The following is a 12,861-nucleotide window of genomic DNA, read 5'->3' on the forward strand; positions in this document are numbered from 1 at the left end:
TCACCCCATTCAGTGTGTGTGTGTGCGTGCGTGTCTCACCCCATTCAGTGTGTGTGTGTGTGTGTGTGTGTGTGTGTGTGTGTACGTGTCTCACCCCACAGTGTGTCTCACCCCATTCAGTGTGTGCGCGCGCGTCTCACCCCATTCAGTGTGTGCGCGCGCGTCTCACCCCATTCAGTGTGTGCGCGCGCGTCTCACCCCATTCAGTGTGTGCGCGCGCATCTCACCCCATTCAGTGTGCGTGTCTGTCTCACCCCATTCAGTGTGCGTGTCTCTCACCCCATTCAGTGTGTGCGCGCGCATCTCACCCCATTCAGTGTGCGTGTCTGTCTCACCCCATTCAGTGTGCGTGTCTCTCACCCCATTCAGTGTGCGTGTCTCTCACCCCATTCAGTGTGCGTGTCTCTCACCCCATTCAGTGTGCGTGTCTCTCACCCCATTCAGTGTGCGTGTCTCTCACCCCATTCAGTGTGCGTGTCTCTCACCCCATTCAGTGTGCGTGTCGCTCACCCCATTCAGTGTGCGTGTCGCTCACCCCATTCAGTGTGCGTGTCTCTCACCCCATTCAGTGTGCGTGTCTCTCACCCCATTCAGTGTGCGTGTCTCTCACCCCATTCAGTGTGCGTGTCTCTCACCCCATTCAGTGTGCGTGTCTCACCCCATTCAGTGTGCGTGTCTCACCCCATTCAGTGTGCGTGTCTCTCACCCCATTCAGTGTGCGTGTCTCACCCCATTCAGTGTGCGTGTCTCACCCCATTCAGTGTGCGTGTTTCTCAGTCTTCACATTCTGTGTGTCTGTCTTCCTATTATGTGTTTCTACAGACAGTGCCTACCTGTCACTGTGGAGCGGTGTATGGGGGGGGGGGGGGGAGAGAATCCATCTTGGGCCGATGCACCAGACACTGGTGGGTCTCCAAACCGTCGTCCCCCTCCTACACCGTATATTTTTTAATGTACAAACGTCTCCGCACCAATTAAATAAATGGATTAACTATTAAAACAGTTATGCAAACATTGTGCTTAATAAGCAAGAGAATCGATGAGCCCAGTCACAATAGAAGGGAGGAGGCGGACGTTAGCACCTGGCTTCTCCAGTTACAGGCCCCATTATGTGCACTGTGGTAACCTTTCCCCTACTTTAGAAGCAAGGCCAAAGGCTGCACAATTGAACAACCGCTTCACACGTGTAATCAGGAACTGCAAACAGGCAGTGAGTGGGCTTCAAGCCACATCAGTGTGCTTACAACAACAATTGTATTTCCGTATATTAAAATTGGGACACCGCGTCACAAGGAGTGCAAACTGAAGATATACATATACTGTACTGTATATATTTCTCCCTTAAAAACAACGTAAGCACCAGTTTACAGATTTTGTTTTAGGATTGTATGTATGTCCCACACAAGAAAACATTTTACATTCAGTTGCCACCCTTGGGATTCAAATATAAAACGTATTAAAAGTAACCCCCCTAGCATTTCTCTCCAACTTTCCATAAAGTAGTATCGAAGCCACTAGACAGAAATAGATTTGAAGATTGTTACCATACAAACACAGGCTGCATTGATATGGCTCTTGGACTCGACTGCTGCTAATTTAATACTAGTTGTTTAGGAGCCAAGTGCAATTTTTCACGCTGAATGTTCAACGGAAAAATAAAGTACAAATGTTCTAAATACTTTAAAAAAAAAAAAAAAAAAAACAAGATCAGGTCATTTAAAAATGTATCTACAATTGCTTTACAATAAGCGTATGGCCCCTCCAACTTCTGAATGTTTTTCTAATCTGGCCCCTTTGGGGAACTAATTAAAACACAAATCAAGTAAACCACTACAATTTTACTGAAAACAATCCCTCCATACCACAAATTTGTCTCTTCACTTCTATCAGCGCATTGAAAATGGCCATCTATGTTAAATATATTGCACTCATAACACAAGGGGGGGGGGGGGGGGGAAGAAATGGGACAGGACAATTCTTTGCAGATTTTTTTATTTTATTTTTTTAGAAGTAAAAATGGAATTAAAAAATATAAATAAATAAATAAGACCTCACTAGTATTTACTACTGTACTTCAGTGCTGAGGGGGGCAGTAAAGCAGAGAAATGTGCAGCAGACCCTTTCCAACTAGAAACCCCTCTAAAATGAACTAATGATGCAATCTTGTTCACCTAACAGAAGTGTTCATTATACTGTAACATGAATTCCTGCTTTAATGCCAAAGGAAGAGAACATGTTTTCAAACTGTTTAGATAAGAAAGCACTATTCAGAAGTTGGTAAGGGAAGAGGCAAGGATTGAAGAAAGAAAAAAAAAAACAAGTTAAACCCGGAAGAACCACCTCTGCTAACTAAAGTATAAAGCAGAACTTTCTGCATGGAAACAAGAGCAGGAGGCCAATCGGGAGTAAGGTTTCTGCTGACACTAATCTATATCACGTAGCCAGCTTCCCATTTGTTAGACATGCATAGTTTCTATTAGTCAGAGGTTACTCTGAGTCATTGACCTACCATTACACCATTTCATCTTGTGACTTCCCTCAGAGCCTCACGAAACCAGAGCTCTATAAATATTTAGCCATGTTAAAGTCAGGCAGAGTAGTCACGCCTGCAATCTTTACAGACGCCATCAAAAACATACATTAGTCAGAAACAAAAGGACTATAGAAGCAGGCGATGATACTTTACCAGCCGTCAAAGCATAAAAATGATTTGTTCTTTTTGTTAATCAAAAGATTTTGATGGACAAAGTAGGCAGACAAAGAATTCTGAATGTATTAAACAGTGGACAACGTTATTCACACTTTTTTTTATTTTATAAAGCTGTATATAGTATTTATGCCCAAAGTGAGGGAGGCAATCTAAAATAAATCCAGGCTTCTCTAAAGAAGTAGAACAGTGCACATGTAATAAAATGTTGTTGTGGTACAGCGGGGCTGTAAATAATAAAAGTAATGGTACACTGTACCACCCAAACTTTGACCACTGTTGAATGCCTTGCCTTTGGCATGTTTAAACATACCAAGACAGACATCTTTTAATGAACACAGAAATGTGTACGTGCATTGCGGAGAGAGATGATGTTAATCCAGTTACAGTTTAACTAACGTGTGTCCAAACATTACACATGCCATTTTGTTTAAACACTAATCCCTCCACACAGGTTTTATTTTTCTTTCCCCGTTTCTTTAAAGCCATTAGATACACGTCATGAATAGGAATAAAAAATATATATATACTGCATTTCTTAGGAGAGGAAATATTCAAAACAAATTAAACTGAAACTCCAGTGGACTTGTTGGAAAAAAATACCAATGGTTTATTTAGAGCAGGGGTGGGCAAACTTTTCAGTCTGCACCCCCCTGCCTGCTCTTCCCCCACCCCCTTTGTTCCTCCTCTTGCATCCCCCAGATTCAGAGGATCGATGTTTCGGCCCTACCATGGACCTTTGTCAAGAATCTTGATAAAAGCTTCCGAGGCCCCATGGTAAACCTAAAGTTATTTTCACAAGTCCACTGGAGTGCCCGTTTCATTCCGGTTTGTTCTGGTATACTTCCACTGACTGGTTTAAAAAGAGCACCCGTGGCAGCTGTGTGAATGTTGTTATTGTGAGTGCACCTCCCAAGGGTTGGGGTTCTTTACAATACATCTGATCTCAGACGCGCTATTAGAGAGGGTTGGGGTTCTTTACAATACATCTGATCTCAGACGCGCTATTAGAGAGGGTTGGGGGATCCTTACAATGCATCTGATCTCAGACGCGCTATTAGAGAGGGTTGGGGGATCCTTACAATGCACATGAACCCAGGACGTGCCAATAGAGAGGGTTGGGGTGCCGCAGTATTTCACTATACAGTATATTTACTGGTTTAGGGACTACAAGTAGATTGTTAAAATTCCTTACAAAATATTTTCAGGTTCACCATCAGGGATTGCCCCTTTGAGCCAAGGCAGCACAATTTTGACTTCATAATCCTTTTATGTCTGAAGTACAAATATGAATCACAAGATGTTTTCCTTATAATAATAATAAACAACAACAACAACAACAACAACAACACACACACACATATACATATATATATATATATATATATATATATATATATATTTTTTTTGCCTAGAAAAAGTTTGAAGCTACATGGCCATGTCTTGCAGCTCCTGCTGCCATGGAGCAACCGCATAAACTAACCAGTTCCCCTTACACAGCTCAAAATCGTTGCGGTTTTCATCCTGATCATTCTTCATTGTGACATCCTAGATTTTTTTTTTCCAGGTTCTAAAATGTGGCTTTGCTTAAGCTCAGATCATTGCAACTCATGCTAAACTACGTTAGCTGTGAAACCCTAGCAGACACTAACGAAAGCAGAAGATATATTCTGTATAAAATTGTTTTCTTTGCAATTGTAGACCACAAGCACCAAACCCAAACTTACTAACCAGATTCTTAAAACAACCATCATAAAAAAATAAAAAGGGGGAAGAAGGAGCTGTATCAGTAACAGAGTGGAACTGCCATACAGTAAAAGTGATCCCATTTGGTGGCTTTAAATGTGCAATGTTATAGAAAAATAAATAAAATACACGGTTCTAATTGCCTTCACTGTTAAAGCAAACAGTGCTATTCACTTATGTTGCGGTTGTTCATGAACAAATGTGTCAAGACCGAGGAAGGTCATGGCTGTACCTGGCCAGTACGAGTTAAATTAGTAGACCAGAAAAGCCACTTCAGGTCATCATCTCAAAACTGCAAGTCTATTACAAGTCCCAGATTCCCTTACAACAACATTAAACTTACTAAATGTTTCAGAGAGGAAAGAAGATGCCTGCAAATTGCAACCAATAGAATAACACTGTGGGAGGCTGTATTTAAGAGCAATACATGCTGGGATAATGCAGCCAGATTATTGATAGCTAAAAGCAATCCTACTTGCTCACTGCCACTTACCCGGTAACATTTAAATTAAGCTGCTGACACTTTTTAAAAAGGTGGTATATGTAGTGCTAACCAAAAAACTCCTTAAAAATAGGAATAAACTGTTACACTGCACGTCTATGGAGAAAGGTCTGTGTTCTGCGCTCTTGTTTTCCAGAACCTGGGATGCATTGTAAATTAATACTGTTATCCTTAATTGCACCATTTTGCTTACAGAAACACGAAGGAGCATAAATCCCAAGCTTACCATAAAAATAAGCTACATACAGAATGCAGACGCATACCCATGTACAGTATTTAGATTTGCTTCGGCTTGCATCTGGTATGCGTCCAGGGCCGTTTTAAGACCTTCGAAGGCCCTAGGCACTTTTATTTCTAGAGGCCTGTGTCCCCGATATTTTTACTCATTTTTATGCTAATTTCACCGTTTGTTTCTTTCGATACTAGCGATATTTGGCATCGATACTTTTGTTTCGATATTTAAAAAGGTATCGATACTGCGAAGGAATTTAAAATGAAAATTTGCTGTTCTCTTATTTTGTGATTTTTTTTGTTTAGGCATTTTTTCAAGTGAAATATTGTAGGCCCGAAAAGGTTCGTAGGCCCTAGGCACTGTGCCTAGTCGGCCTCATGTATAAAGCGGCCCTTATAGGGAGGTAGCTTGCATTTTCAAACAGACAGTTTATACATACTGTAAATTGACAGCAGATAAGAACTGCTGGGGTACGCCGAGTTTTGTCCAGATTCACTATATCACGGAGCCCAGCAAATCTCAGGCTTAAAGCAGCAATCCACGCTCCTTGATATTGTTTGGGGGTAGCTTTCCCCCCCCCCCCCAGTAGATGGGCTACTCTGCTGGGGTGCCTGCACAGGCAAAAATGACTGCACGCCGGGCAGAATGGCCACAAGGTCAGGGCGTGCTCCAGCAGCTAAAAGGAAGCTGCGTGACTTTCTATTACTGACCCCAGTGGCCAAAGTTGTAGTTTTTAGTGTCATTATCTTAAAGAAAGAAAAAAAAAAGGGGGGGGGGGGGCTTGTCACTATAATTACCTCTAAACCGGACACCACATTTATCCATAATACTTTTACTGGCCCATTTTCTGCCGAACATATTACACGTTACACAACATACAGTGCCCCTTTTTTTTTTTTTTCCCACCAAATTTTCTTATTGCCAAAACTTAGGAACTATTAAACATTGTAAAAAATTGGACATATATGTAAAAGCAACATGTAAGTCTGATCAATGGCACTCGTCAGAAACCACCATCCCAGGAAGGGTTTGCCTTTGGGATGGAAGGCAAAAAGTGTTTTTCAAAGACGGTACGTATGGGGGGGGGGAAGTACAGTAATCTGGCACCACTTGTGCTGGATACCGCTCAGTCTGTTTAAGTGGGAGGGAGTTTCCTGCTCTGCTGTAGTTGTGGTTTGCAATGACCTATAATAACACAGTCTGGGATATGAGGTTACTATAGGACAAAATGTTCTACATCTTTGGCAAAAAAAAAAATAATGAAAGAAAACACACACACACACACACACACACACACACACACAACTGGCTTTAGAACTCATTAAAATGATTCCCTCACAACTTTGTTTGAAAAAAAAAAAAAAAACACCATTTGATGCAGACGCTGATACTTTTAATTGATCCTAAAAAAAAAAAAAGCTTCTGATTGCCCACGATCTCAATAATTAATTTTATATTGATGCAAGGAAGAAAAAAAAAAAAAAAAAAAAGATCCACCTTTTGACCAGAATCAATACAGCTACTGCAATGCTATTCAATATTGTCACCATGTCATCTTGAAATTGTAGTACCGTTCTGGTTCTTCATGCATCCAGTTGCCGTGGTAATGCAGAATTAGGCTGCGCTTATAGTGCCGACGACAGCGACGCCGCGGCAAAACATATGCATTGCCGCCGTCGTGTGCGCTTATAGTAAGCGCGACGGATTGGTCACGATTGCTGGAAGTCATCTCAATCTGATTTTCCAGCGACCGTCGTGTCGCCGGCACTATAAGCGTAGCCTTAGAGACAGTCAGAATGTACTTGGATTGCAGTTAAAAAAAAATAATGACTGGATAAAAATCCAACATGGAGTTACTGTTACTTTAGAGACATATCACCCATGACATGTGTCTCCTGAGCTTGTTTATACCCATGCAACTCTGGTCGCACAAATATGATAGCATTGAAATAAAATAATTTTATAGACTACACACTGCATGCAATTTGCATAGTAAAGCAGCAAAACACATTAGTGTATGTCTAGTGCACACAGCGCATTTGACACCTGCCGCCTGTCTGAACAAGCTGGCTTGGAATACCTCCTGTGGGTCTCACCTGGTCTGTTCCTGTAGGATGAGATGTGGCTCCACAAAGAACTTGACTTTCAGCTTCATCCTGTAAGGGGGCAGGCCGTCCATCTGTTGCGATATTCGGTTTCGTAGATTCAGCCACAAATTCTCGCCTTTGTTCCCGCTAAACTGGAGCCCAAAGTAATCTACTTCTATAATCCCCAGCCGTCTGCACACCTAGGGGAAAAGAAGAAATTGAACTTTTAAGTCAATTTGTAGCTGTAAAATTACCAAATGCAGTTTACTCAGTCCTACACTACAGATAAGAAAAGAATCCTCCGGAGGCATGTTTCCCCTCTGACAGATGAAATATAGCAGACATTCATTGTTGATCAGCCATGGACATGCACAAATGTGACCAATTCCTCTAGGGAATGTACAATAATGTATACATGCTGAAACGTGCGTATACATATCACATACATGCACAAGAAAGGCTCATGAGCTATAACATTCCATCTTTATTCATTTTATAGTGCGTGTCCTACTTTTGTCCCCTACACCTTCGTTTTGGATGGCATGCACCCTATTTACAGTTGTTGTACATATTGGCGAGTCCCAATCATTTTATACAGTATGTTAAACAAATGTATATAAGCGGTTATGTTGGCGAGTATATCATGTTTATTACAGCCCCAGCAAATCCTAATAGGGCGTGCATCTTAAAGAGGCAATCCAAGTGGACGATTTTTTTTTGCATGGGATTGAAGCAGGTGGTCTCCGGAGCTGAACCCCCATTAATTTCAGCTCCAAGACCCCCTACTTTCAGAGATATAAGCCTCAGTAGGGGTGGTGGCACCTGCTCAGCTAGCAGGGAGCAGATAATGGCCGCTTTTCAAAGCTCCTACACACTGTGGGTAAAAAAATAAAATACACATTCACAAAAAATAAATAAATTTAAAAAAATAAATAAAAAATAAAAAAATCGCTTGCTTGGATTGCTCCTTAAAATAACACACAAAAAAAAAAAAAAAATGAAGAAACGTCCCCCTCTTTTCAACTTTATTTGCCAGCCTCATGCAGGCTGGAACACATTTATTGGAAAAGACTCGAGGCTATGACACAGGAACGATGATATATTGCACCAATGGTTTGTTGTCACGGCATGCCTGGGATGGGATCACATTCCTCATACATACACTGTATGTTTGCAGCTTCACAGTATATGGCTGTTCCAGACATCTTATCTTGCAAGTGCTCTCCCTGCATTCGGCAGCACCTCAATTTATAATACAAATACACTGGCATGTGCAACCCATCAGTTCTACAGGGTCTGAGGTAAATATCAGGAGGATTAAGGGCCACGGTGCAGCTAAGGTGTCATGCAGTTCTTAGCTGTACAACAGATTAAAAATCTGCTACCGTGTTATCCAGTGTTTTGGTTTTGTACAGTGAAAGTAATGGTGTGTTGAGTAAGGAAACTATAGATTTAAAGCAAAGGATCGTTTTTATGCACTGCTAAAACACACATCTCAAAAAGTATGCTTAAGTAATGGATCAGAGTTGTTAAATGTTTTATACGGAAGTAAATATGGACATGCATAAACAGTTTTTGATTTAAGCACCGACTTTTTTATTTCACCAAGTGAACATCACGCAAATAAAATAAAAAAAAATATTGTGCCAAGAATATTTCATGCATGACGACGTAATTATCTGTGTTGGCAGAGTAGCAATATATTGCTACTTTAGCAAAAAAACAAAGAAATTGTATACAAATACAAAAACACAAATTTATACAATATTGAAGCAAATAAATAGGAAGGGTAACTTAACTTGTGTTATCTCTACCCTGGTTCAATGATTTTTTTTTTTATAACTAATTTACCTGCTGCTGCAGCCATCTTTTTAAAGCATAAATTGTAGCAATAGTTTCCCCATCCTTGCCTATTACATTTGCGCCACTGCTGGAAGTTCCAGAGATGGACGTGTTATTTATTTATTATTTTTAAATGTGACCTTCAGTAACCCTGTCCAGTAATGCTCATGTAAATCCATTGAGCGGCAAGAAGTTTGGTTATGATCTGCTGCAGGAACCTCTAGACACAATCGCAGAAGAAACAGTAATAAAGCGACGTAACTTTGTGTGATTGTATCTCAGATTGGTCTCTGAAAAAAAAAAAAAAAAAAATGGTTTCCCAGTGCAGGGCCGCAGAGTTTGCTTACCGAGACACTTTCTGGCAATCTGTGCCAAATGTACATAGCAACTAAAACTGCTAGATTATGGTCATATGAACTTCTGATCTGATCCTTTGTCCCAAGACAAGTTACTTTTAAAGAGGGGGAAGCACCCTGTCTGCAGTGACCAAAATAAGACTCAGGACATAATGTACAACATACTACAGCCTACATCTGACCATATTTCAGGTTGATTGCTCATTTTATGCTCAAACCCTTCTGCCTAAAGCAAATCTGAGAAGACTGCACTCTTTGAGGCAGGAGCTCCATTCTTGTAACGTTTACTTTTATATACAATGCACTTGTCCCCATTTGTTTCATAATTCTTTATAATTAGGTCTTCTACAACATCTATTTGAAATCCAGAGTGGTTAGAGCTGTATACATAATAATAATAATAATGAAAACACCCTTCCAAAAATGTTGCACTTTGAGAGCACAACAAACATCATTAGGATCTGGAAATAATTATAGGTGCTTGTACCGTTGCTTTCTACTGCTGATGACTAACCCAAAGCGCGGAAGCACCACCCTGTCCGTTACTGCTGTCTCTGAGGACATCTCCTTAATCAACCCTGGAACGGGTCCCCAAGTGTGCTACTTTGTTATACTTCTCAGGCCCTTATTCAATATGCTAAAGCAGAGATCAGTTCGGTTCAAATGAATGAGACTAAAAGAAAAGGCCTTGAAGGAGGCGCTTTGGAAGGTTTGTTTATTTTAAGCTGGGATTAGGGGGGTTCATTTCTTCTAAACATAGCACTACCTGAAGATGAAACCAAAACACACCTGCACATATATCCTGTCTCCACTCATCACTATGGCTGACCCATCACTTCAGGTCATTGGATACTGGGGTCACGTAGGAACACGGGGCAAAGAGGCCAATTCAATCCACTACAATGTGGTGTCACGCACGTCGGCATACCCCTGTTCATCTGATTACAGTCCTGCAGTTTTGTTACTTATTCTAGACCTCACCAGAGGACTTGAAAGTCGAGTGCACCTACAGAAACTATTTCCATTGGAAGCCAAGTGCAGGGAAATAATATTTTGAACATGAAACGTGGCCATTTCCCAAATAAATTCACCTTCAACATCACTAAAGATCGTACACACATTGGTTTGAAAAACGAATGCATGCCACCTACGCCTGTCTTTGCCAGAAGCAAAACAATAAAGTGGGTTATGTATCAAAGTCTCCAGATAGCAAAATGTGGGCAAAAAAAAAAACTGCATCAGATTCATCTGAAAAAGGCCCCACAGAAATCAATACCTTGTTTTACCTTCTTAAATCTGGCGTCATTTTTTTATGCACCAGTTCTGCAGCTGTGGTACTTTGATACATACATACTTCATACAAATGTTCTTTTTGGCACAACATGAAAACAGCAAAGAGAAAAGGCTGTGATGTGTAAAAACATACAAACACACTGTTAGCTTGCAGTAGTTGCAGTCAGCTGTGATGTTTGCACTTTTAGGATTAGTGGGTGCAGGAAGAAAATATCAATTGAGAATTGGTTGTTGCCCCAGACATCCACCCCCCCCCCCCCTTCTCTGTGCACAACAATCACACTGCCAGCCCAGGTGAAGCACAGTGAGACATGATACAGATGAATGTCAGACTTCAGAGGGAGGTGCTTATCACTGTAACAGGGCAGGGAGAGGGGTAACAGACGGGCGATCACAAAGCAGATGGGTTTAAAAGTGTGAATTCCAAGTAAAAGAGGTGATACCAGAGGGAGGCACCAGAGGGGCTCATTTTATATCAGAGGGTAGTCACCGTGGGGTCATCAGAAGCTTAAGTGCTGTGGGATGACTAAAGCAGAGAGGGGTTAATATGATGATCCAAAAGAGAATTGATGTCCACAGCTATATTACCTGGTTCAGGCAGTCCTCCCCATTAGCCTTAGTATCCACCTCCACCTCCATGACCACCGCATCCGGCCTCGTCACATAGCACAGCATGGTAGCAGCAACAGCACAGCCGGGGTGCTCCTCTCTCCCGCTCGGCTTTGGCTGAAGTGTGCAACAGAGCTTGCCGAGCTGCCCGTCTCTCTCCTCCTTGGCTACACCAGGAGGTGGGGTTGGGAGCACCCTCTCCTTGCGCCTTGCACACCCTGCAGATATCTGCATGTATAAAAGAGGGAGCACAGGTCTCCTGCAGGAGCAGAAGAAGCCTCTGCACAAGGGAATGAAAGGGTCCTATCAGCCAGAAACTGCCTTCAAGGCAGATAAGTCCTCCCTCCAATGCAATCCACACCCCCAGGAACGGATTGGTTCCCTTTCAGAAACTGGAGGCTGATGTCACCACTCCTGCCCCTTTTAGGAAAGGGGCATTCATTTGCTGCAAATCTGGAGGGGTTGCGAGAAAGCGACTAGTTGCAATTATTTAAGAAGAAGAAAACTTTCCAAAAATCCTTTGCTGGTGATTATTACCTCTAAAGCAACCGTGTCTGTCTTTTTCACACAGCAGGCCAGGTCTATGAGATGCTGAAAATGCTTGTTTTATTTAATCAAATGAACCTCTTATTTTTATTTCATGCAGCACATGATCTAGGAAGAAACTACGCTTTTAACACTCATCATTCAGACTTTAACATTAGCCAAGGAAAAGGGTTACGTGTAACTTTAAATGTTTACAAATAATTTATTTGCCAAATAAACATTTTTTTAGTTTAAAAATAGAATGGGCAAAGACCATATATATGGGCTTAAATGGGCTCCATGTGAATGGATATTCCAGGCAAAAGGTGACACATTGTGTGCTCATTTGCATGTCATTTCCCAGAATCCCTTGCTGCAGTGGGAGCACTGTATGCGAGGTGATCATGGTTGAAAGGCAGGGTTGCAGACCTGTCTAAGACATGTGAATGTGCTCACAAGTGATATTCTTTATTGGCTATATGCTAACGGTGGAGGTTTTCTGTCGCCTTTTTCACCCACCATAACTTCAAATATATATATATATTTATTTATTTTTCCGTAACAAAGCCGTTTTCTTTTTTTCTTAACTTTGGGTTTCTGTCTGTCAGACTGCTAACATGAGGGGTCTGTTATGCTGGTGCTATGTCTTGGGTGGAAGCTGCCTGTCTTGCTCATGCAAGGGCCCTGGAGACCAGCTCTGGCCTCTTAGCTTGATGCCTGTGTAGGGTGGCTGCCTGTCAGGATGGTGCCATGCTCAGGGTGGGTAATGGGGGCTGCCTATCAGGATGGTGCCATACTTCGAGTGTGTAGTGAGGCGTGCCTGTCAGGATGGTGCTATGCTCTGGGGGATGTTGTGGGGGACGCCTGTCAGGATAGTGCCATGCTCCGAGGGGGTGGGGGCTTCCCGTCAGGCTGGTGCCATGCTCTGGTGGGTATAGTGGGGGCTACCTGTCAGGCTGGTG

The 12,861-nt window shown here is 42.0% G+C and overlaps 1 protein-coding gene across 1 annotated transcript in view; it reads right to left on the reverse strand.

The window, feature by feature from the left end:
- The window catches only part of MYLIP (myosin regulatory light chain interacting protein), a 28,530-nt gene extending 16,840 nt beyond the window's left edge, over positions 1–11,690 (reverse strand). The window contains exons 1-2 of the mRNA XM_075585657.1: positions 11,354–11,690; positions 7,284–7,474 (exon numbers count right to left, since the gene is read on the reverse strand). Of these exons, the coding sequence (XP_075441772.1) occupies positions 7,284–7,474; positions 11,354–11,608 (446 nt within the window). The 5' untranslated portion in view covers positions 11,609–11,690. The remainder of the gene's footprint in view (positions 1–7,283; positions 7,475–11,353) is intronic.
- Between the last annotated feature and the right edge of the window lie 1,171 nt (positions 11,691–12,861).

The sequence above is a fragment of the Ascaphus truei genome, chromosome 2 (assembly GCF_040206685.1).
Source record: "Ascaphus truei isolate aAscTru1 chromosome 2, aAscTru1.hap1, whole genome shotgun sequence".
Classification (NCBI taxonomy): domain Eukaryota; kingdom Metazoa; phylum Chordata; class Amphibia; order Anura; family Ascaphidae; genus Ascaphus; species Ascaphus truei.